General features: G+C 36.2%; 1 protein-coding gene across 11 annotated transcripts in view; it reads right to left on the reverse strand.

The window, feature by feature from the left end:
• EML6 (EMAP like 6) overlaps nucleotides 1-27027 on the reverse strand; it is a 309966-nt gene that overhangs the window by 117500 nt on the left and 165439 nt on the right. For all 11 annotated transcript variants that reach the window (XR_012121243.1, XR_012121246.1, XR_012121255.1 and 8 more), the window contains 2 exons: nucleotides 25767-25872; nucleotides 8991-9084 (listed from right to left, as the gene is read on the reverse strand). Coding sequence is in view for 7 of the 11 variants with exons in the window: in XM_073213154.1 (XP_073069255.1) it covers nucleotides 8991-9084; nucleotides 25767-25872 (200 nt within the window). In the remaining 4 variants the exon portion in view is untranslated. The remainder of the gene's footprint in view (nucleotides 1-8990; nucleotides 9085-25766; nucleotides 25873-27027) is intronic.

Here is a 27027-nt window from a genome sequence, read left to right on the forward strand (position 1 = left end):
GGAGAAAAAATATCATTTTCACAGATGCTAAAAAGGTATTTGACAAAAACATAACACTCATTTATGATTAAAAAAATACTTAATACTCAGCAAAGTAGGAATTAATGGATATTTCAGACTTATCTCTTAGACATTTCTGTTTTCCTGCAGACCTTGACTCTGAGGACCTAGATCAATCAAGCCCAACTATACACATACTGGCTCTCCAGACATTGTATGCCGTTATCTTTTCTATAAAAATGGAAAATTGAACAGTAGCTTATTCATGGTGTGTTTGTGTGTATGTGAACTCAGAAGCCAGGTCCTTACTTAATGCCATTCCTAATAAAGTCAGAAATATGATTCTTGCCAGTACCATTTAACATTGTATTGAACATAGTAACTAATTAAATTTGCTAAGTTTTTAAAAATTAAAGGTACAAGATATGGAATAGAAGAAGTAAAACTATTTCTTTTTGCAGATGACATAATTATACATCTAGACAATTCAAAAGAAAATATTATAAAAACAACTACAAACAAGATAATTTAATAAAGTTGCAGTATATAAAATTAAATACAGAACCAATAATCTTAATTATACAATAACCAGTTGAAAAACATAATGCAAGAAAGAACTCTACTTATAAACAAAAATATTAATCCACATTTTTATCAAGAAATATGTAGTTCATATATATGAATAAACAAACTAGCCAAAAAAAACCCATCTATAACATAGAAAAGTAGACTTGAAAAAATGGAAACATATCCCATATTCTTGGGTTGGAAAACTCAATCATAAAAATGGAAATTCTCCCTAGCTTTGTTAATAAATTCGACTTGATTCCAGTAAAAAAAGATCATTTGGTGTTTGTTTTTTAATCTGGAGTTAGACACCTTGATTTTAAAATTCTTATGGAAAAATAAACTAGCAATAATGACCAGAAAAACTCTGAAAAAGAAAAGCAAAGTAGGAAGAGTAGCTCACCTAGATATTAAAACAATTTATAAAGCTTTCATAATTAAAACAGTGTGGTATTGGTATATAAACTGACTAAAAAACCAATGGCACAATAGAAATTCAGAAAGAGACCCAAATGAGCATTAAAATGTAGTATATAATAAAGATAGGGTCTCAGATTAATGGAGAAGAGAGAAACTTCTAAAAGAAATTGTGTATTTAACCATATGCTGGAGGGCACATGGAGCAACAGGAACTTTCATACAATGCTGGGGAGAATATAAAATGATACAGTCACTTTGGGAAACAGTCTGGCAGTTTCTTACAAAACTAAACATACTTTTGCCATGAAATCCATCAATCACGTTCCTTGGTATTTAGCCAAAGGAATTAGAAACTTATGTCCACACAGCTGTTGATAGCAGCTTTATTCATAATTGCCAAAACTTGGAAGCAACCAAGATGTCTCCTTCAGTAGGTCAACAGATTAAAAAAAACAACTCATGGTACATCTAGACAATGGAATATTATTCAGTAATAAAAATAAAAATGAGCTACAAAGCCATGAAAAGACATGGGGGAATCTTATATGAATATTACTAAGTGAAAGAAACCAATCTGAAAAGGTTACATACTGTATAATTCCAATATGAAATATTCTGCAAAAGGTAAAACTATGGAGACAGTAAAAAGATCAGTGGTTGTCAGAATAGAGGAGATGGAGGGGGGAATAGAAAGAACACAAAAATTTCTAGGTTAGTGAAACTATTCTATATACTATAATGGCAGATACATGACATTTACACATTTGTCAAGACTCATAGAATATACATCAAGCATGAGCCCTAATGTATAAGGACTTTGGGTGATAATGTTATATCAATGTAGCTTTGTGTATTGTAACAAACGTACCGCTCTGGTATGAGCAGGGGATTTGGAGGAGGCTGGGGTACTGGGTATTTGGAAACTCCATATTTTCTGTTTACTGTAACCCTAAAAATTTTTTTAAATCTATTTAAAAGGAAAAAGAAAAATGGTGTTTGGAACACTTTGATGGCCATATGGAAAAAGGATAAAATTGGATCTGCTCCTCATAATAGAGTCTAGGATAAATTTCAAATGATTTAGAAATTTAATTGTAAAGATGAAGCCATAGCAGATAAGAAAAAATTATGAACTTTTAACCTGAGAATGGGGAATACTTTCCTAACTGTCACAAAATCTTGCAGCTATAACAACTGATAAAATTGACAACATAAAAAATTTTGCATGATGAAAAGCACCACAATCTCAAAAGACAAATGACAAACTGAGAATAACATCTGCAAAAATTCAGACAAAAGACAAATGAGCCTAATGTTTAAAGGACTACTTGTTTGAATTATAGAGAAACCAAATAGTTCATGAGGGCTAACTTTTATTTACTTATTATTGAAGAATTATTGATGAATTCTAGCTAATATGGAGAATGAATGATAGAATTAGAAAATTATTTTCAACCCCTAATTAAATGATCAATTTAGCCCACAGTTGTGAATGAATGCTACAACCATAGATAATATATTGATGGTAATAATGGAAGGATCAGGCTGATCCTACTAGAATCCACAATGCAGCTGAGTATTACTAAGAGAAGAACAGTCAGACATTTTGCACAGTGGTGTACATCATGGAGTGTATTAGAGGAACGGTCTGTTTTGGGGGAGAGGAATTCCACCCCTGACATTGTTTAGAATTGCTGGCTTATGGGAATAACAAAAAGAAGACTAGCTTTTAGTCATTTTATTATTCTTTTAAATTTTTTCCACAGATAATACAGCCCAATTGCTTGTACATGTAAAGTACCACTCCTGCTGCCCCTCCCTCTGATATGCCACTGATTATGTTTCTCTGGTGTGATGAAACATGCAGTATGTATCGAGTATTCCTGTCTAAAAAATATTTGCATATCAGATCTTATAAGGGACTTGTATCTATATTTTTAAAAACCTCTTACAACTCAATAATAGAAAGACAACCCTAATAAAAAATGGTCAAATTGTCTGAATAGACATTTCTGCAAAGAAGATATACAAATGGCCAATAATCACATGAAATAATGCTCATCATCATTAGCTAACAGAGAAGTGAAAATCAAAACCATAGCTAGATCCCACTTCAGACCAACTAGCATGGCTATATTGAAAATGAGAGGCAATAATAAGTGTTGACAAGTATGTAGAGAAATTGGAATCTTCATTCATTGCTGGTACAAACATAAAATGGTGCAGCCACTTTGAAAAATATTTTGGCAGTGGCTCAAAATGTTAAACATAAAGTTCCCAAATAGCCTAGCAATTCTACTTCTACATATCTACGCAAGAGAAATCAAACATATGTCTAATTAAAACCATGTATGTGAATATTCATAGCAACATTATTCATAAGAGACAAAAGGTAGAAACACCTAAGTATCCCTCAATTGATGAATGGTTAAATAAAATGTGGTAAATGCACACAATGAAATATTATTCAACATTAAAAAGGAATAAAGTACTGATACATGTTATGACATAGATGAACCTTAAAACATTATGCTATATGAAAGAAGCCACTCATAGAGTCTGATTCTGTTTATATGAAATGTCCACAATCTAAAAATCCACAGAGATGGAAAATAGATCAGTGCTAATGGGCATGGGGTTCTTTATGGGATGGTGAAAGTATTCTGAAGTTAGATAGTGGTGGTGATTGCACAACTCTGTAAATATGCTAAAAATCATTGAGCTGCATACTTTAAATAGGTGAATTGTATAGTATATGCTATTTTTATCAGTAAAACTATTAAGAAAAAAACATGAACATGAATCTAATCAAGCCTCTGGATCTAACTACCATAGGTAGGAAAAGTAAGTATATGCCTGGAATGCTTCCATGAAGAATCAGTCAAGTTTAGAATGTAAAACATTCTATAGGTCAAATGATCCAGTTTCTTAAATGCATCTGTGGCATGAAAAAGGTGGGAGGGGGGACTGCTATGAAATAAGAGGCTTAAGAGAGCAAACTAATACAATGCAGGGGCCTTGTTTGAATGAATATTTGAACAAATCACTCTCATCTTTGAAACAATCAGAAACATTTGATTACGAATTGGGTAAGAAAAAGAAATTCCTGTTACTTTAGTTAGTTGTGATAATGGAATGATGATTCCTAAAACTATATCTTTTCATATGGAAGCAACCTAAGTGTCCATTGATGGATGAATGGATAAGGATGTGGTATATATACAAAATGAGATAATACTCAGCCATAAAAAAAATGAAATCTTGTCATTCAAGACAACATGGTGGATCTAGTGGGTATTATGCTAAGAGAAATAAGTGAGGCAGAAAAAAAAATAGTGTATAATGTCATTTATATGTACAATTTAGAAAAACAAAACAAACCAGAAGCAGATTCACACAGAGAATAAACTGGTGGCGACCAGAAGGGAGGGGAGTGAGGTGATGGGCAAAACAGGTGATGGGGATTAAGAGATACAAACTTCCACTTATAAATAAAAAAGTTACAGGGATGTGAAGTACAGCATAGGTAATACAATCAATAATATGATAATAACTTTGTATGGTGCCAGATACTAACTACACTTACTGTGGTGAGCATTTCATAATGTATATAAATGTTGAATCACTATGTTGCACATATGAAATGAATATAACATGGTATGGCAACTGTACTTAAATAAATAAAAATATATTTTCAGTGAGAAATACATAAGTTGTATACAGGTTAAATGACATAGTATCTTGAGTTTTCTTTAAAATGTCTAGCAAAAAAGAAAGTAAAAGAAAAATGAGGAGGGGATCTTTGTACCATTTGTAGGATGTTGCAGCCAGATGTGGGGTACAAGAGAGTTCATTATACTATGTCCTTCATTTATGTCTAGCTTTGAAATTTTTCATAATAAAAAATTAAAAGAAAAGTAAGGACCAGAACCGGAGCATCTCAATGCCTGTGATGTGGATCCTATAGTGAGAGGCAGAAAAGAAGAACTGATTTTTGAACATTCTTTCGTTGTTTCTTTAAAAGTCAAAGGTGAAGTGTAGACATTAGGGCCAAGATACATCAGTGGATGAATCAGGGATAATCAGGACAGAGAGAAAAAGATAAGAGAAAATGTGCTTAACACAGAGGAGAAATGAACAAGATAAGCATGAAAAACATTAAATATTTAGAGATTTCTTGATTGGAGGAAAATCTCTCTACAGATTCTAAATCATTAATACAAACTTCAGAGACTAGACACTAGAGAAAACCGAAATAAACATTGAGAACGGATATAGCAAATTAGATTTCCTGGATGAAAAAGAGCATCATTTTGTTTGCTTGTGTCTATACAATGCCAAACACTTGGCTAGTTGGACAAATGTTCTTTGAGGGAGCACTTTTCAGATTTAATCTAATTTCTTGATTTCATAAAAGCAGCAATGTTGTTTCTGTTGTGGCTAAAGTTGTAAACTGAGTGATGATGGCATATAAATGCTAAGTTCATGTCAACATCTAAATAAAGAACATTCCATGGATACCTCCGTTATCTTTTCTTTGGATACCTGTTAAATTTGTAGGTAACTGTGTGGGTCAGAAAAACAAAATGGGAAGTTTCAGGTCCTAAATTGTGAGAGTAACTAGAAGACTGTATTGCTGCCCTAAAGCAGGATGATCGCTCATGCCTGAGTCATAAGTAAGTCACCACACAGGGCCACATTTTAAACTCTTATCAGCAAGCACTGGGAAAAGGGGAAGGAATGTGCTTTTTCTAGAAGCTAAGGGCAGCTGCACAGCAGGTGACTTAGTTTCTAAATCTTCATTCAGAAACCTTCTGTCTGCACAGAGGCCCAGTCCCATGTGTGATCTGGTTTTCCCTTTTCTGTGTGAAGGTAGTCCCTAGAAGGAAGTATGAAGGAATGTTTGATTTATTCTCCATTTCCAAAAAGATTTAAAATGGTTTATAATACAGAATAATAATAATGAATAAGCCAGGTAACATTAATAAGAAGAAAATGAGATGACATACTGGTGAGTGAACAACAACAAAAAAAGCCAGCTATGGTGTAGCATGGAACAACGTCCTATAAATGAAGAAGAATGGGTAAAAAATACTAGAATAATATGTACTAAAGAACATATGCTAAAATGTTGGTTGGATAGTGGAATTATGAATTCATTTTCATTTTCTTCTTAATGCTTTTCTGTGCTAACCTCTATAGTGGTCATGTATTCAAGAACAGAGAAAAGATTAATAAATGTTACTTTTTTTTAAAAAAGATGCATTTTAAAAAAGGAAGGTGAGATAGGAAAGTGCCAGTTTGGTAAGCAGGAGACTTAATATATGTAAGGGTAGGGAACTGAAATAGATCAAACAATGAAGCTAATACAGAAATGCATACTCTGAGGTTCTACACCTGCTCTACAAGGGCCTATGTTTTGCCCCGTGATGTGAAATAGCATAACTATTTCACATTAGCATTGGACATATTCTTGCTAGGCACCTTGACAACCCTACCTTTTGCCTAGGATCCCTACTACATAAACTTCTGAGATGAAGCATGAGCTGATTAGTCACTGTCCCCCATAGTCACGTTACCCGAGTGATGGAAATCCAAATAAAGGGGCATAGAAGCACCTGATTAATTATCTCATCACTGTGCCCTGATTGATACTGATATTAGACTGCTCAACTACTTCCCGCAAGAGGCTGGCCTTAGTTATTCAACGGATTAGTTGTATCAGCAAGCACTGGGAAAAATCTGAACAAACTTTAAAAGGAAAAATATCCTAGACTTTCATTTGTCATAGAAGTGACTGAAATCATCCTTGAAAACTAGCAAAGATGGAAGAAATTGTTCAAACAGACTGGATCAAGTCTCAAGGATCTGTAATAAGATCTCTATGTGCCAGTTCTGAATTTCTCTAATTTCTCTGGGGTGATTCCAAAGAAAAAGCAGGTGCATTTTAATGTCAAAGCTGAGGGTGGCTTTTGAGGCTGCAGTACTGTAAGGCTACTGACTATACCCCTCTCACCACCACGGGCAGCAACACCCCGGAGGGTTTTGGGGGTGGGCATTCTGGTCAACCGTCTCCCGCCAGAACAATGCAGACGGTTCTTCCTAAGCCTCGCTGGTGACAATGCTAGCAGTCACTGAGACGGAAGTGCAGAGTGAGGGGTGTCACGGGGTCAGCCTTTCTCTGAGACGAAATTAGGCTCTCTGGAGCTACAAAGACTCCTGGAAGCCAATCAGGTGCCATCAGTACAGGGTTACTTCTTTTTCTTTGTCACTGCTTTCATGCCCCTATTTTTAATGTTTCTATCTACCTAAGCACCCTAACTTAAAGGCCATAAACAGAATTTTTATTTGTTTGGTTACTTACTTATGTGAATAGGTATTTATGTAAATAATTATTTATTATTTTTAAATCTAGGATTCTTCCAAAGAACTGTAACAGTTCTTGACATTCCTTCTTGGAAAAAACACAGGGTAATGTTACAATTGCAAAAAATTTTTCTGAGGGCAATTCCCCAGGTGTCCTGTATTGAGAACGTGACATAAGGCTTGGGAACAATTCCAAGAATCAGTTGTGTTATTAATATAATGGTGTTAACTCATTTTGAGTTAAACAGAAGTAACACTACCAAGCTTATCAAATACATACTTTTTAATATTAATGGATATTTCTTTCTTCCATTTCTATTAATGTTTCTGGCATACCACAGGTGAGCTGCCCAGAGTTGCAGAGGGTTTTCTAACAAGAAAATGCATGTCTGTTTTTGCTTTTGGAATGCAGACATATGCGTTACCTGCAATATTTCCAATACAGGTGTTATGTTACCAGAAATATTAAACTAAGATGCAGTGTATTGGTCTAGGAAGAAAGCAGAGGTCTGATAGGAGCTGATTCTGAGTACTAGCAGGAATTGATACAACAGTGAGGAATACTAGAGAGACTACTCCCCCCCAAAAAAACACTTGGTAGGCAGATTTATGAGCTGGCATTGGCTGCCAAGAATTGCATCTCAATAGCAGTTCTCAGAAAAGCTCCTTTTTCTCTCCTAAGACAGTCACCTAGAGTCATCAGGACCCCATCTGCTCCTCCTCTGAGTCTCCAGCAATTTATAGATCTTCAGTCATTAACTCAAATTGCCAAAAAACTTTTTTTTCATATTTAATATTGTGGCAGGAAATACTAATTTTAAAATGAGTACTGAAGGTTTAAAGTCATTAACTTAAAAATGATTTTATATTGCAAGATAGAAAGGAAGGTGGTTAATACAGGGAAGAACTAGTAAAGAAGTAAAACCATAACATGCCTTGGGCAACAAATTATATTGCTAGGTCCTGGCTGCCAATTATTTTGACCTCTGATCATGGCTGGGCAAACAGCTAAGACCAATGTAAGTAGGAGTAGAAAGTAATGTTCAGACTTCAGGCTGATTCGACCGGGAGGGAGGCTGGGGTAAGGGAGGACAGGTGGTCTATAAACAGCAGTCAGTCTTGAAAAGTCTATTTATAAGACAGGGAGATTAAGGAAACAATTTGCCTGCTTTGAGAGCGAGTGGCAGATGCACACGGTGGGGCGCCCTTTCCAGCATGCCACAGCCGCATGACAAACGGTGGTTCTGACTCCAGTGACATTGACAGTCCTTCACCAGATGCTTAGGCAGTGCAAAAGCAAGAGGCAAGGCACAAGCCTGAGAAAAGCTGCTTTTCTACTGCTGGTAAAAAGCTTTCATACAGATAATGCATATATTACTAAAAGCAAAGTGATGAATACCTCTCTGGAAAGGATTTCAGAATTTTCCAGTTCCCCAAAACAAACATTAACTGCTCTGCCAGCTCTGTCACCCTGAAATATTGCAATGTATTTTTACCTTAACATAGAATGGTATTAAGCTTTCTATGTGAATTTCATCTCAGCTTGAAGATGAAATCTTACCCGAAAATGAAAACTATTGACCTTTACTGAAGTGTGATAATCAGCAGGATACCGTAAGACCTTGGCAGCTTCTTACCTTGCTGTTGCTATCTTTTCTCCCTTTTTCCAGTCCCAAAACACAATGCTGTGACAATCTTCTAAACCAACTGACACCAGACATTTTCCATCAGCTGTATGAAAACAACAAAAATGTCAAATGACTCATTTCTTTGATGAAACTCCAAACATTTTATATGCAGTAAAGAGGAATAAGAAATTGATGTTATGGATATTACTTAGGCTCAAAACATTATACGTATTATATACTAAAGGGACTTTACTGGATGAATACAAAACTAGTGATAGTTAAGCTTCCTAATGCATAGTAACTGGCTGCTGAATTTAATCACTGAACCGCATTCCAATCTGAGACACAGAGCTAGTACGGAGTCTCTCAGGTAAGTCATGAAAACCTTGCCTATTTTGTGACAGACAAATCTCATGACACTTACTGGAAGAGCCATTTTGCTTTGTGACTCTATTTTCAGCTCTAAAAAACTCAGTTCTGCTAAACCCTCCATGATAAGAGCATTACAGAAACTAACATATCTTTAAAAGTCCTTTCAAAAGATTTATAATTAAAATTTTTTATTTGCTTAGTTTTACTATTTCAAATGTAGTCCTCTGTAGTCAGAGAAGATATCCTGATTGTTATAGGACATTTACAAAATGTGAGTAAAGGGAATTTTTAAATCTTCCAAATTTCTAGGCCTACATTTGATGTATATCCTGTCAATTGTTTCTCTATATAAATCTTCTTTTGAAAAACAAAGTCAGGGTGACAATGAACATACTATTATCTAATCTTTCCTCATTACTTATATGCAGAACATTCTCTCTTAGTATTAAATATTGTCTGTAATATTATCAATGATTACTATAATGTGGACATTTAGGTTGTTTACCCAAAATAATTTCAAAAATAAAATTTGAAGTCTAAATAGCTAATTTACTTTTTCCCTTCAAGACAGAAGAGGTACTGTCAATAAGCCTTTCCTTTGCTGCCTCCTCCCAAAGCTGGGGTCACAGGAGGAATGTCTTGGGTCAGCAGTTCAGCCCTGGCTTCGTGCTGGCTGCAGACAGGCAACCAGTCTCACTGTGCATCCATTTAGTAGGGTATCTTCATTTACAGTACTGGGGGAGAGACACACAAGTATGTGATAAACTGCTGTTTCTCCCTAGTCCAGACAGGGTCTCAACTGATATTTTCAAAGACAGGCTTGGGGAGGGTTGCCAGGAAAACTAAAGGAAGCCTAACTTGGAATTTCAGATAAGCAATGAATGATTTCTTAGTGTATGTCCCATGCAATATTTATATTTATTTACATTGCACATTTAAACTTATATTGCATGAGATATACTTGTATTAAAAAATAATCTGAAATTCAAATTTAACTGGGCTTCCTTTATTTTTATTTGCTAAATCTGACAACCCACCCCAATGTCCAATCTTTGAGTGCCTTTACTTGTGCCAGAGACCCTTCCCCAACAAGTTGGGGACAGTGGTCTGCTCCTTTTCTGGAGGAAGAAGGAGAGAAGCAAACAGAAGAGCCTGGCTTAACAAACCGAATTCTCCCCAGTCCTCCACTACTACTAAGTCTGAGGAAGGCTGTGAAAGCTACAGTAACCCTTTCAGCTACTAGGTTAGAGTGACTATGAAGACATGACACTTTCCTAAAGGGCGGAACCACCACCAGGTGACTACCATAAATAAATTTGTCCTCTGAATCACAATTAATGACACGTTCTCATGCTTTAATGTTACCAAGCTTTAAATTGTGCAAGACATCTTTTTATGCATTTGGGAGAAGAGACTAATAATGACTTCCTATTCATTATGAACAATATTGCTTTTTTGTATCTTTTGGTATCGCCTGGTTATGTTTCTATATTAGCATGCCTCTGTGCTTGGTGATTTTATTTTTATTGGAGTATTCTCTTTTTAGATTATAACCTCTTTTAAGGCTTATAGTAATCATATCACATTTCCTTCATGATCCTTACAGAGCTGGTTTTCAGTGAGTGCTGATGGTACTCGTGACACTGACACAGAAAAGGAACATAGAGATGGAATATACCTATGGATGGTGTTAATAGAAAGACACTCTGCTATGTTATATAGCTATAAAAATTCTAATTATTTTAATTATTATTCCTTTCAAAAAGACTATACTTATTGTATCTTTTCTGCATTCATTAAATCCATATTTAATATTTTCTTTTGTAACCTGTGTAGCTATAGTAATATGTCCTCCTTAGAACGCAAGCATCCACACACTTAAAATGGAAATTTTTTGAAGAAGGTCTTTAAATGAGATTTGACAAAGGCCTTGGGGTAAGTTGATTTTGGCTTCTTTTTATAGAATTTCTGCAAGGCCCAATCAACATTTCTAAACAGTAATACCACCTTTCTACCCCAATTCATGACTATGAGTAGCAATGAAGAAACAGTACAAAGCCAGAGGTGCCTCAGCAACCATACTTCTTTAGGATGCTGACTTTTCGTGAAGTCTGCAGGTATACCACACAGCTTGGAAATATAACTGGCTGCCTTCTCATTTTGTTCCCAGTTTTCACTTCCCCCCATAGAGCCTGACCTTAGTTTTGAAAATCCATTGTTCCTTGACCAGTTAGTTGGAGTTTTTGATTATCAGTCATATTTTTAGAGTCTAAGTAACGTCCTTTCAAATCTTTCCAATCACAGCATGTATTAATTATGGATATGGTGTGACATAGTCCAGAAATAATTCTAAGGCACTTAATGTCAACACCAAAGGGCAAATCAGAATGAGAAAAATTTTTACTCAATTACAAGTTGGTGCCTGCATTCAGGGCTCATAAAAAATGCATAAGTTTTCAGAATTGAATACAATGAAATCAAATTAGCCTTAAAGGTACCCTTGTGGAAATCAGTATTATTCAATAAAGGTTTTAAAAAATATGAGGATGATATTTAGACTAGAAAATATTTATGTGGCTGAAACTTTCTCCTTCTAATCAGGTTTTCTATTCACATGGCAGTACTTTACTTACTGAAAGCACAAAATCCCTAGACAGTGAGGATAAATTCACAGTTAAAGATTTGCTCGATTAAGTGAAATATTATAAATTCTTTCCCTTCCTGTATACATAATTTGGAATTATGGATTATGTTGTAAAAAATGTTTTTGACTAAAAATGTCTTCATTCTGTTTGCTTTGGGACAGTGACAAAAATAATTAATTTAAATCCCTTTGTATACTGCTTACTTGTTGTGTAGTTTCCATCATTTGACTGCTTTGTATTTCCATGACAATTTCTTTCTCTAATAAGAGACAAATATACTACCAGTAGGTCCTCACAACACCCCAAAAATGAGCTGTCTTGTAAGAGATAAGTGGACATGAGGGTACTGAGGCACCCAGACGGGGCCACCAGCTAGATAACCAATGTTGGTGGGCTGTTTAGATGGTTAAACAGGGAAATCTAAATAATCCCCTCTCTTGGCATTATGACCATCAGTTTGGCACTTTTCTGTCACTTTCCAAAAGGAAAGAATGGTTACTCCTGCTCCTATTTGTATAGGTGTGTGTTCAGGGCTGTTCTAGGACAGGGGTCTCCTTTCATGGGGCGGGACTGTGGCACGTGCCCGTCTCTGTGCACCACCACACCCACTCCACATTTATCCTGGAGAGTGGGGACGTGGCAGCTGGAGACATGTGCTGTTAGGTAGAGGGAGTGAGGACATAAGTGCGCATGCTGAGTGTTCCAGGTAGGACTCTTGTGCTAGAAGTTCTCACTGGCCCTGGTTGGGGGCAGGGAGAGGAGAAGGTAAGAGGGCCAAGGAGGGAGAACGCACAGCACAGCTGCTGCCAGCTCACAGCCCAGGCTTGGCAGCTTTCTCACTGGACTGAAATCTAGGAGACTTAGGGTCTAGCTCTCAGTCTGCCACTGTTTGGCTTTTACCCCTCCCATATACTACCAAACTCTCTGATCTCCATTCTTGGCCTATGAAGTGGTACAGGGCTTTATTTAAGACTAGTTAGGACTTCTGGGAGATGATGGCCACATAGCAAGAGCTTGAACCTACCTCCTCTCAACTTCACACCAAATCTTTACCTATACACAGAGCACTTCATTTTGAGGAAGAACAGGACTGCAGTTGCACCTTCTGCACAAGGAGGGATAAAAAGACCACATAAAAAACAGCTGGAGAGATGGAGATGTGATAACAGAGGGAATCCCACCCCAGTGCAATGACCTGCAGAAGGAGGGATATTGCTGAGGGATCTGGACAGATTCCCTTCCCTGGGGCATAGAAAAAAAGCCATGTTTTAAAGTACATTTAGACTATAAATGAAAAAAACCTGATTTATAGAACCAAAGCACCCACCATTTGTCAAGGAATGGCTGGAACTCTCTCCAGATCACTGACCTGACAAGCGTCATTTTTTGCACTCCTTCCCCACATTTATAGTGACTCAGAGGAGCAGGGGTGGGGAACATACACCAATTTTGGATTTGGCCTATGCAGCTTCCCAGCCCCCACCCACACCCAGATGCATTAGCTGGAGAGCACATCCAGGCTATAGCTGCCCTGGGACACAGAGCCAGTGGGTGCCAACCCCTGGAGAGGATACGCTGGCCACTGCTGCACTGCAGCCTCCAACGCAGTAGCTGCAGAGGTGGGGCTGCCCTGGAGCCAGTTCTCACTGTGCTCCCAGCCAATGCTGCACCAGGGACTCGCACTCCATCCAGCAGCAGGGACAGGCCTTCCCTATGTACTGCACCTTGGCCTGGGATGGAACCACCAGTGTGGAGCTGGCTGCTACCCACCCCTGGAGAGCACCTGGACTGCTGCTGCACTGGGCCTCTAGCTGCAGAGGTGGAGCTTTTCTGGGGGCTGTACCAGGCTGGGGCCTGTGCCACAGGTATAGAACTGGTTATTCACTCATCCCTGGAGAGTACTCTAAGCTGCTCGTGCACTGAGGGCATGGAGCTGGTAGTTGCAGAAGCAGGGCTTTCCTAGAGACTATGCCTAGGCCCACTGCCTCCCCACCTGCCCCATTGGTATCTACTCAGGAGCCTCTCTAATTGGGTCCCTCTGCCATGCACCCCCTTCCAACCTCACCCTGAGAGCCCTGACACCAGGACACCATGGCCTATGTTCACCAGGCCTCCGGCCAGCCAGCCAGGCAAAAATACCAGGCATATGCAATCTACCTAGGAACTTTCTCTACAAGGCCAATCCTCAAGGCTGAGAGAGGTGGCCCTTCTAATTCATAAAGTCAAGCACAAAAAAATCAAACAAAATGAGGAGACAGATGAATACACTTGAAACAAAACAACATGACAAAACTTCAGAAAAAGAAATAAATGAAACAGTTAAGTAATCTACTGGATACCACTGACTTGGAAGACAGAGTAATGGAAAGCACTCAAATAGACAAACAGAAAGAAAAAAGGAAAAAAAGAAATGAGGATAGTTAAGGAACATCTGGGACAATATCAAATGTCCAAACTTTTGAATTATAGGAGTCCCAGAAGGAGATAAGAGAGAGAAAGGAATAGAAAACTTACTTGAAGAAATAATAGCTGAAAACTTCCCTGACCTAACCTAGGGAAGGAAACAGATCTCCAAGTCTAGGAAGCTGAGAGAGCCCCAAATGAGAAAAAAAGAGAGAAGACTCAGATAAATAAAGTCAAATAAAAGAGGTTTCAATCAACACCACAGAAATAGGCACAATGATTAGAGAGTACTGTGAAAAACTATACACCAACAAATTGGACAACTGAGAAGAAATGGATAAATTGCTTGAAACATCCAATCTTCCAAAACTGAACCAGGAGGATATAGGAAATTTGAAAGACCAATTACTAGTAATTAAATTGAATCAGTAATAATAATAAAAAAGGCTCCCAACAAACAAAACCCAGACCAGATGGCTTCAGTGATGAATTCTCCAAACATTTAGAAAAGAGTTAATACCTCTCCTACTTGAACTATTTCAAAAAACTGAAGAGGAAGAAAAGCTTCTAAATTCAATAAGGCCAGCATCACCCTGGTACCAAAACCAGGCAAAGACACTACAAAAAAATAAGAATACAAACCAACATGTGTGATGAATACAGAAGCAAAAATCCTCAACAAAACATTAGGAAACCAAATTTTAAAATATATTAAAAAGATCACTCATAGACAGTAAATGAAATAGAAATTAGAAAACAGGAATACAAAGAAGTTGAGGCACACAGAGAGAAAAAGGGTCTCTAGGAATGAAAGAATAATAAAACAACTCTGTGACTGATCCTAATTTAAAAACATTAGCATTATAAGGGTACCAGAAGAAGAAGAGAGAGCAAAAAAGATAGGAGGTCTCTTTGAGGAAATAATTGCTGAAAAATTCCCCAATCTTGGGAAGGAAACAGTCTCTCAGGCCATGGAAGGGCACAGATCTTTCAACACAAGGGAACCAAGGAAGACAACACCAAATCATATAATAATTAAAAAGGCAAAGATCAAGGACAAGGACAGAATATTAAAAGCAGCCAGAGAAAAAAGATCATATACGAAGGAAAACCCATCAGGCTATCATCAGACTTCTCAGCAGAAACCTTACAGGCCAGAAGGAGTGGCATGGTATGTTTAATGCAATGAAGCAGAAGGGCCTCAAAACAAGAATACTCTACCCAGCAAGATTATCATTTAGGTTAGAAGCAGGGATTAAACAATATCCAGATAAGCAAAACTTGAAGGAATTGACCTCCAAAAAACTGTCTCTACAGTATATTTTAAAGGAACTGCTATAGATGGAAGTGCTCCTAAAGCTAAATAGCTGTCACCAGGGAAAATAAAACCACAGTAAAGGAAGTAGACCAATTATTAAGCAAATGCAAAATTTAATCAGCTACCCACAGTCAGTCAAGAGATGCACGAAGAATACAGAATATGACAAATAATACATAAAGAGTGAAGGAGGAAGAAAAACAAGGGAGGAACCTTTAGATTGCGTTTGAAATAGTGTACTAAGTGAGTTAAGTTAAACTATTAGATACTAAAGAAGCTGAACCATTGGTAACCACAAATATAAAGCCTGCAATGGCAGTAAGTAAGTATCTACCGATAATCACCCTAAATGTAAATGGACTAAATGCACCAATCAAAAGACACACAGTTACAGAATGGATAAAAAAACAAGATCCATCTATATACTGCCTACAAGAGATGCACTTCAAACCCAAAGATATGAAAAGACTAAAAGAGAAGGAATGGAAAAAAGAACTTCATGAAATAATAGGGAGAAAAAAAGAAGCAGGAGCTATAGTACTTGTATTAGACAAAATTGACTTCAAAACAAAGAAACAAACAAGCGACAAATACAAGTAATGAAAGGACACTACGTAATGATACAGGGGTCAGTCCATCAAAAGGATATAACCAATATAAATATCTATGCACCCAACACAGAAGCACCTACATATGTGAAAAAAATACTAACAGAATTAAAGTGGCAAATTGAATGCAATGCATTCATTTTAGATTTTAACACACCACTCACTCGAAAGGACAGACAAATCAGACAGAAAATAAGTAAGGACACAGAGGCACTGAACAACACATTAGAACAGATAGACCTAACAGACATCTACAGAACACTCCACCCAAAAGAAACAGGATACACATTCTTCTCAAGTGCACATAAAACATTTTCAAGAATAGATCACATACTAGGCCATAAAAAGAACCTCAGTAAATCCAGAGGGATTGAAATTGTACCAGTTTCTCAGAGTACAAAGGTATGAAATTAGAAATAAATTATGCAAAGAAGACAAAAAAGCCCAGAACACATGGAGGCTTAACAACACGCTCCCAAATAATCAATGGATCAATGGCCAAATAAAAACAGAGATCAAGCAATATATGGAGACAAATGACAACAATAATTCAACATTGCAAAATCTGTGGGAAGCAGCAAAGGCATCTTAGAGGAAAGTACATAGCAATACAGGCTCACCTCATGAAAGAAGAACAATCTCAAACGAACAGTCTAAACTCACAATTAATGAAACTGGAAAAAGAACAAATGATGCCCAAAGTCAGTAGAAGGAGGGACATAATAAAGATTAGAGCAGAAATAAATAAAATCGAGAAGAATAAAACAATAGAAAGAATCAATGAAGGCAAGAGCTGGTTCTTCAAGAAAATAAACAAAATAGATAAACCCCTAGCCAGACATATCAAAAAGAAAAGAGAGTCTACACACATAAACAGAATCAGAAATGAGAAAGGAAAAATCACTACAGACCACCACAGAAGTGCAAAGAATTATTAGAGAATACTATGAAAATCATATGCTAACAAACTAGATAACCTAGAAAAAAATGGACAACTTTCTAGAAAAATACAACCTTCCATGACTGACCCAGGAAGAAACAGAAAATCGGTACAGACCAATTACCAGCAATGAAATTGATTTGGTAATCAAAAAACTACCTAAATACAAAATCCCTGTATCAGATGGCTTAATTGCTTATTTTTATCAAACATTTAAATTAGACCTAATACCCATCCTCCTTAAAGTTTTCCAAAAAGTAGAAGAAGAGAGAATACTTCCAAACTCATTCTATGAAGCCAGCATCACTCTAACACAGACCAATTACAGGAAAATTACAGAGCAATATCCCTGATGACAATAGATGCAAAATACTCCACAAAATATTAGCAAACCAAGTACAAAAATACATCAAAAAGATCTTCCATCATGATCAAGTGGGATTTATTCCTGGGATGCAAGGATGGTACAACATTCAAAAATCCATCAACATCAAACGCCATAACAACAAAAGAACAAAAATCACATGATCATCTCCATAGATGTTGAAAAAGATTTGACAAAATTCACCCATTCATCATAAAAACTCTCAACAAAATGGGTATACAGGGCAAGTACCTCAACATAATAAAGGCCACATATGACAAACCCACAGTCAACATCATACTTAACAGTGAAAAGCTGAAAGCTTTTCCTCTAAGATTAGGAACAACATGAGGAGGCCCACTCTCCCCACTTTTATTCAACATAGTTCTGGAGGTCATAGTAACAGCAGTCAGACAACACAAAGAAATAAAAGGCATACAGATGGTAAGGAAGAGGTTAAACTGTCACTGTTTGCAGATGACATGATATTGTACAAAAAAACCCTAAAGAATCCATCCCAAAACTACTAGAACTAATAACTGAATTCAGCAAAGTTGCAGGATACAAAATTAATACACAGAAATCTGTGGTATTCCTATATACTAACAATGAACTAGCAGAAAGAGAAATTAGGAAAACAATTGATTTGCAATTGCATCAAAATGAATAAAATACCTAGGAGTAAACCCAACCAAGGAAGTGAAAGACATATACACTGAAAACTGCAAGACACTCAGGAGACAAATTAAAAAGATATCAAAAAATGGAAAACACATCCTATGCTCATGGACAGAAAGAATTAATATTGTCAAAATGGCCATCCTGCCTAAAGCAATCTACAGATTCAATGCAATTCCTATCAAAATCAACAGCATTCTTCAATGAACTAGAACAAATAGTTCTAAAATTCATATGGAAATACAAAAGGCTCTGAATAGCCAAAGCAATCCTGAGAAGGAAAAATAAAGCTGGGGGGATTATGCTCCCTGATTTCAAGCTCTACTACAAAGCCACAGTAATCAAGATAATTTTTTACTGGCACAAAAAGAGACCCATAGATCAATGGAAAAGAATAGAGAGCCCAGATATAAACCCAAGCATATATGGTCAACTAATATACAATAAATGATCCATGGATATACAATGGGGAAAGGAGAGCCTCTTCAACAACTGGTGTTGGCAAAACTGGACAGCTACATGCAAGAGACTGAAACTGGATTATTGTCTAACTCCATACAAAGTAAACTTGAAATGGATCAAAGACCTGAATGTGTGTCATGAAACCATAAAACCCTTAGAAGAAAACATAGGCAAAAATCTCTTGAATAAAAACATGAGCAACTTTTTCCTGAATATATCTCTTTGGGCAAGGGAAACAAAAGCAAAAATGAACAAATGAGACTACACCAAACTAAAAAGTTTCTGTACAGCAAAGGATACCATCAGTAGTACAAAAAGGCATCCTACAATATGGGAGAATATATTCATAAATGACATATCTGATAAGGGATTAACATCCAAAATATATAAAGAGCTCACATGCCTCAACACCCAAAAAGCATATAACTTCATTAAAAAATGGGCAGAGGATCTGAACAGACACTTCTCCAAAGAAAGAATTCAGATGGCCAACAGACACATGAAAAAATGCTACACAATGCTAATAATCAAGGAAATGCAAATTAAAACCACAATGAGATATAACCTCACACCAGTTAGGATGGCCAACATCAAAAAGAGTAGGAACAACAAATACTGGCAAGGATACAGAGAAAGAGAACCCTCCTACCCTGTTGGTGGGAAGGTAAATCAGTTCAACCATTGTGGGAAGCAAACGGAGGTTCCTCAAAAAACTAAAAAGTAGAGATACCATTTGACCCAAAAATTCCACTCCTAGGAATCTACCTGTGGAAAACAAGGTCTCATATTCAAAAAGACATATGCACCCCTAATCACAGCATTATTTACAATAGCCAGGATATGGAAGCAACCTAAGTGTCCATCAGCAGATGAATAGATAAAGAATATGTGGTACATATATGCAATGGAATGTTAATCAGCCACAGAAGAAAATAAATCCTACCATTTGCAACAACATGGATGGAGCTAGAGGGTATTATGCTCAGTGAAATATGCCACGTGGAGAAAGACAAGTAGTAAATTATTTCACTCATTTGTAGAGTACCACAATGAAGCAAAACTGAAGGAACAAAACAGCAGCAGACTCACAGACTCCAAGGTGGGACTAGTGGTTACCAAATGGAAGGGGGTGGGCAAGGTTGGTGTGGAGGGAGGAAGAAGGGGTTTAAGGAGCATTCACAATATAGGTAGGTCATGGGGAAGGCAGAATAGCACAGAGAAGTCAAGTATTGACTCTACAGCATCTTACTATGCTGATGGACAGTGACTACATGAGGTGTGGTGGGGGAACTTGATAATATGGGTGAATGTAGTAACCACAATGTTGCTCATGTGAAATCTTCATAAGATTGTATATCAATGATACCTTAATTTTAAAAAAGGTCACTCATAGAAATCAGATAGGAATTATCCTAGGGATGCTAGAATGGTTATCTGTAAATCAATCAATGTTATATATACCACATAAATTGTAGGAAGGATAAAAACCATATGATCATCTCAGTAGTTGCTGAAAGAGCATTTGACAAAGTTCAACATCCATTTATTATAAAAGTTCTCAACAAAGTGGGTATAGATGGCAGATACCTCAACATAATAAAGGCCTTATATGAAAATCCCACAGCTAACATCATACTCAATGGTGAAAAGCTGAAAGTGAGGTGAAAATTTCCTCTAAGATCAGGATCCAGACTAGGATGCCCACTCTCACCATTTTTATTCAACATAGTCCTAGAAATTCTAACCACAGCAATCAGAAAAGAAAAAGAAATAAAGGCACCCAAATTGGTAAGGAAAAAGCACAACTGTCACTATTTGCAGATGACATGATACTAAATATTGAAGACCCTAAAGACTCCACCAAAAAATTATTAGAATAAATGAAATCAGTAAATTAATAGGATAGAAAAATCAATGGACAGAAACCTTTTTCATTCCTATATATAAATAATGAAGTAACAGATAAATCAAGAACACAATCCCATTTACAATTTCATCAAAAATAAAATACCTAGGAATAAATCTAACTAAGGAGGTAAAAGACCTGTACCTCAAAAACTGTAAGACATTGATAACAACACAAATAAAAGGAAAGTTTTTCTCTGCTCATGGATGGGAAGAAGTAATATTGTTAAAATGGCCATATGCTCAAAGCAACTGCAGATTCAATGCAATCCCTATCAAAACACCATGGCATTTTTTCACTGAACTAGAACAAATAATCCTAAAATTTGAATGGAACCACAAAAGGCCCAAATAGCCTAAACAATCTTGAGAAAAATAAAGCTGGAGGGATCACACTCCCTGATTTCAACCTGTATTACAAAGTTATAGTAATCAAAAGAGTATGGCACTACCAAAGGAACAGATACATAGACTAATGGAACAGAATAGAGTGCCCAGAAATAAACCCATGACTATATGACAAAAGAGAAAAGACTACACAATAGGGAAAAGACAGTCTCTTCATTAAATTGTCTTGGGAACACTGGACAACTATGTCCAAAAGAATGAAACTGGATCATTGTCTTACACCATATACAAAAATAAATTCAAAATGGATTAAATATCTAAATATAAGACCTGAAACCATAAAATTCATAGAAGAAAACAGGCAGGGCATTCTTGAACATTGTCATTAGAAATTTTTTCTGGCTGTCTTCCCAGGCAAGGAAAACAAAAACAAAAATAAACAAGTGGGGCTACATCAAACCAAAAAGTTACTGCACAGCAAAGGAAACCAACAAAATGAAAAGGCAACCTACCATATGGGAGAATATATTTGCAACTGATATATCCACAAAGGGGTTAATGTAAGCACAAAGGGGTTAATATCCAACATATATAAAGAACTTGTATAACTCAACTCCAAAAAATAAATAATTCAAATAAAAACTGGGCAGAGGACCTGAATAGATATTTTTCCAAAGAAGACATACAGATGGCCAACAGACACATGAAAAGATGCTCAACACCATTAATCATCAGGTAAATACAAACAATACTATAGTGAGGTATCATCTCACACTAGTCAGAATAGCTAATATCAACAGACAAGAAATAACAAGTGTTGGCCAGGATGTGAAGAAAAGGGAACACTCATATACTGCTGGTACAATTGTAAATTGGTGTAGTCACTATGAAAAGTAGTATGGAGGTTTCTTAAAAAAACTAAAAATAGAAATATCATACTACTCAGCAATTCCACTTTTGGGAATCTACCCAAAGAAAATAAAATTATTAACTCAAAAAATATATAGGCACCCCTGTGTTTATTGCAGCATTATTTACAGTAGCCAAGATATGGAAGCAACTATCCATCAATAGATGAATGGATAAAGAAGATGTGGTACATATACATGATGGAATATTATTCAGCCATAAAAGAAGAAAGAAATCTTGCCATTTGCAACAACATGGATGGACCAAGGGGGTATTACGCTAAGTGAAATAAGTCAGTCAGGAAAAGATAAGTACTTTATGGTTTAACCTATATGTGGAATCTGAAAAATACAACAAATGAACAAACAAAACAGAAATATACTCATAAACACAGAGAAAGGACAGTTGGTTACCATGGTAAGGGTGGGAACAGCTGAAACAGGTGAAGGGGATAAAGAGATACAAACTCCAAATTATAAAATAATTTAGTCACAGGGACTGAAGTATAGCATAGGGAATAAAAGGCTAATAATATTGTAATATCTTTGGTGACAGGTGGTAACTACACTTATGGTGAGCATTTAATAATGCATATAATTGGTGAATCACTAAGTTCACCTGAAACCAATATAATATTGTATATAAACTATAATTCAATAAAATTACAAAAACATAAATAAAAATCAAGGCAAATATATAAAACAAAGGCTAAAATTATATCATTATAACACAAATATTACCAAAATAAATTAAACCAAAGTGGCCTCAGCCCAAACCTTCAGGAAGCACCATAAAGACCACAAAGAACAATCAACCACAATTCATCTACATGTAAGTACTTATAGCAGTTGAATCAAGCAAAATAGATATAGTGAAAGTTCTTCCTCTATAGTCCTTAATATTAGTGCTTTCCAAAACTACCAAGTAGCTTCCTTTCTGCATTTAAGTTGTATTAAACTCTGAGACAAAAATGTAGTTTTCCACAATCAAAAATAATACATTTGCTGAATAAATGGGCTCTTCCCAGTGATTATTACCTGGGGAATGAAGAATGTATTATTAAAACTGAAATATCCTTTTTATGAAGATAATATTTCTTATCTGGATACTTATTTGCCCAGAAAAAAAGAATTAGAAGCAGTGACAGAATCAGCTTCTCAAACTTTTCCTAGAGTATTCTGGTTTCTCTATCCCAAAATGATGTGAGGTACTAGATTACAAGAGAAAGATTTCTAAGTTCACTTAATTTCTTGATCTTTCTTCTATAAAACTACTAAATCCAGAAGAGATGTGCGCTCTCAGAAATGCGTAGATCAAGTTATTGGTACCAGCTTGTTGCTACTAACTCATAATTAATGTCTTTGATCAACTTTCCTCTAATCCCTTCTCTAAAGGTATTTAAGTAACATCAGTTTTTTAGATTTTTCTAAATTTAAAATCCAAAAACTTAAGTCTATAAAAAAGACCTGACTATATTATTTTAAATTTCCTGCTACACTGTTTACATGTTAATACACATACATACATTTTCCATTTAAATAGAATAGCATCAATAGATGCTATTTTGAGTTCGATTTTTTTCTCTTTCATTTGATACCTAGAAATGTATATGAAATACGTATAGTTCACACAGTTGTCATTTTCAATTATAGCTTTTATTGTATGGTGTCAAACTGTACTAGAATTATTGAGCCAATTTTCAATGTCATTAAAAAAATGAATATTAAATTCTCCATAATCTAGTACACTTTTATTTTTACAACTGTAATGGATGTCTTACCCTCTTCTATAGCATATTTATTAGTATAATTTTTATATTAAGTATACTCAAATGTATCTGTTAGCAAAGTTAATTTTAGGAAATAGGCAGTTTAGTCATTGAGGAATGGAGCTATAAAAAAGGGCAGAAGAAATTCATTCACCTTTTTGGAGCAGAATCATATTTTAACTCAAATTATGATTTCCTTTTATATTTTACTGCTGTATCAAGTACACATGGCCCACCTATTTTTAAACGGTATGCCCATCAAACTGTGGAAGTTTAGGAGTTTGTATTCACTCTTTATTGGGTGTATTATCTGGGCTTGCAACTGGCAGGTGGTATGCTGAGCAATTTCCTCTCCCTCGATATTTATGCTTTCTCCACCTCACATGCCCACCAGTATACAGTATGAACTGTTTGGCCTTGATATTTACTAATTCAATAACTATAAACAGTACTGAATAACTTCTAACATTAATATAACAACTCAGATTTGGATATTAGTTTACAGTGTGTGAGAATGTCCATATCACAAAATAAAAAAATTACCATGCTATTGATCAGAGAGTAAGTAGAGGTAATTTTCACCTTAACTTAGTTGACAATGTCATTTTCTGGTAGCAATAGTGAAAGGCAAGACGAGCTACATTTAAGCAAAATCTCATTCATTTACACTTTTGGTGTATCTTCCATGTCCACAGCACTACAACCTGTACAATGGGGTCAGCAAGATGGGCTCTGCTACCCAAGTAGTTTACTGTGTTTTAGACGGGCAGAGGGAAGGTTGACACAATTTCTACCATATTACATGGACTCTAACAGATAAGGCAAGAGCAATGACAACAGTGCGTGAAGGGACAGGTATTTCAACCCGTAAGGATAGAAGAGAAAACTTTCAGCATGGTCTTAAAAGTATGGAAGAATTTCAACAGACACATGGGAGCAAAATGAGCAAAGCAACACAGGCAAAAAGGACAGAGGACATTTAGGTCCTACTATTAGGTAGATGTAGAGCAAGAATGGGCTAGTAGGTGAACACACTGCAAAGCAAGGTTGAGGCCAGATCATGGGAGGCCATGAATGCCCAACCAAGGGCCCTGCCTTGAGTTAGCCAACTATGGGGATTCCATGTAGTGACAATGTCACTATGCTTCAAGAAAACTCCAGAAGTGAGTAGAATGAACTAGACAAAGAGAGGATGGAATCAGTGACCAGCATTACTATTATGACACAGATGACAGCGAGTTGGAGCTTAAATAAGGAGAGTAGAGAGGGAGGGACATGTGAGAGAGATTACAGTTGTGGAGTCATGGAACTTCATGACTAATATTATATATCTTGTACATATTAAACAGTTGAATGGAATTTAGAAAAAATAAAGAATCATTTTTCTGCAGAAAGTTTAGAATTTTTTCACTGATCTAATTTCTACAATTGGAATTATTAAAAATGTCTAGTAAAAATATCTTTTGTGTCCTCATTTCCCAATTCAAGCTTAAAGAAATGAACTTACCCTAAAGAAAATTCTATTTATCAGTTAGTATTCTAGTGGTACTGCGTTCAAATTTTAAATTAAGGTGATAGAAACTTAAGTTCTATTTTTTCAGTATGAAACTTATTTATAAAACATCAGTGTTTGTACAGTGGCCCTTTGCAGAGAATTTGCAGCCCTCCCTCTAATTCTTTACATCTTAAGTCACAAGTGCTGAGCTTCCACTTATTTGGAAAGATGAAATTGATGTTTGGAGTCACTGCCAGACATTTGCAACTAAGTCTTTCAACAGCAACAGTTGCTCTAATTTCAAATCACTGAAGCAAATGCAGTACATGGTATGAGAGCTGGGTAGTAACTGAGGAAGACAAGGAAAGGACAGTGTAATCAATCAAAATGCCACATTCTTTTATGAGGTATTCAAATATCTGATTTTCAGTCTAAGATCAGTTAACTGATGTACAGATTACTTAAAGCCTCATTACAAACAGAACTCAATTAAATTAGGAGGATGTTAAAAAAGATTCCTAAGTAAATGTAGATCTGTCTGTCAGTGACTCCAGTGGAAAACATGCTTACCTGAGAAATCCAGCGCACATACTCCTCTCTGATGTTGTCCTTTCAAAAGCGACATACATTTCAAAGTTTGTGTGTCCCACACATGAACAGCAGCATCTCTTCCAACCTTAAACAACAGCATGAGTATTGTTAACTACTCCTAAATTATAATGAGAATGACTTTGTTCCTTAGAGGTCAAATGCTGCTCAGAAATCAAAAAACATTTGCAGAATAGGAAGATCCTCAGAAATTATCTAGCCCAACTCTATTATTTTCTACATGACGAAAATGAGACAAGAAAAGTCCAGGAGGTTTGTTCTGGCATCAAATTGGGTGCCAGTAGAGCCTAACCTGGTACCTGACTCCCAGCTAAGGGATTTTTAAAGCTCTACTTCAAATATCCACTGTGGTTTGTCTTTGTTAGTTAGTTAGTTCTGTCTTTCCCTTCCCTGCCCTCTCAACTCCACACAAGACTCCACTTCTTGGTCAAGGAAGTCAACTGTGAATTGCACTATCCTGAGTTCTTTTACCCATCTCAATTGTTTTACTCACCCAAGAAAGTCTGGCTCTGCTTCTTCCCCTAGGAAACGACAGTTTCATGACTTAACTCTGTCATTATGGTGGAGGGGATATGAACTTTTATTACACTAATTCCCAAGAATAGAGAAAATTGAAGTAATAAATAATTATTATATAAATAATTATAGTTACAATTATAATAGTAAACATATAATACATAGGAAAAAACCCTGTTGGGTGTGATATCTCTAAAAGGGAAAATGGGCATAAAACCACTGACATAACTGAGTGGAATCTGGCCAACTCCCACCCTGGAGGCCCAGTTACCCCTGGGTGGCAATTGGCATACTGGTTTGTCACTGGTTTGCCTCCCACCAATTACAGTAGAGAGTGTGGTATGGTATCGCCTCAGGGATCTTCCTTCCCCACATAAAATGACTGAATAGAAGGCTGCATTTTGAAAAGCTTTTCAATTAGAGTCTCAAGCCGAAGTTTAGGCATTCCAAAGTTGTTCCAATAAAACTTAGTTTTTTGAACAGCAAAAACATAAAATAATAAATTAGCCAAAGTTCCCACATGGCTTTAGGTTTTACAGAAGTAACTCTACACTAGATAATACACTTGTAGTAAAAGATGGTTCATTTAATAAACATTAATTGAGTACCTAGGATATACCAGCTGTTGGGCATACAGTGATGTGGAAAATACATTAAGATTGTGCATTCATGGAATTTACATTCTTTTAGCTAATCCTATTCATAG

Source organism: Manis javanica, chromosome 1 (assembly GCF_040802235.1).
Source record: "Manis javanica isolate MJ-LG chromosome 1, MJ_LKY, whole genome shotgun sequence".
Classification (NCBI taxonomy): Eukaryota; Metazoa; Chordata; class Mammalia; order Pholidota; family Manidae; genus Manis; species Manis javanica.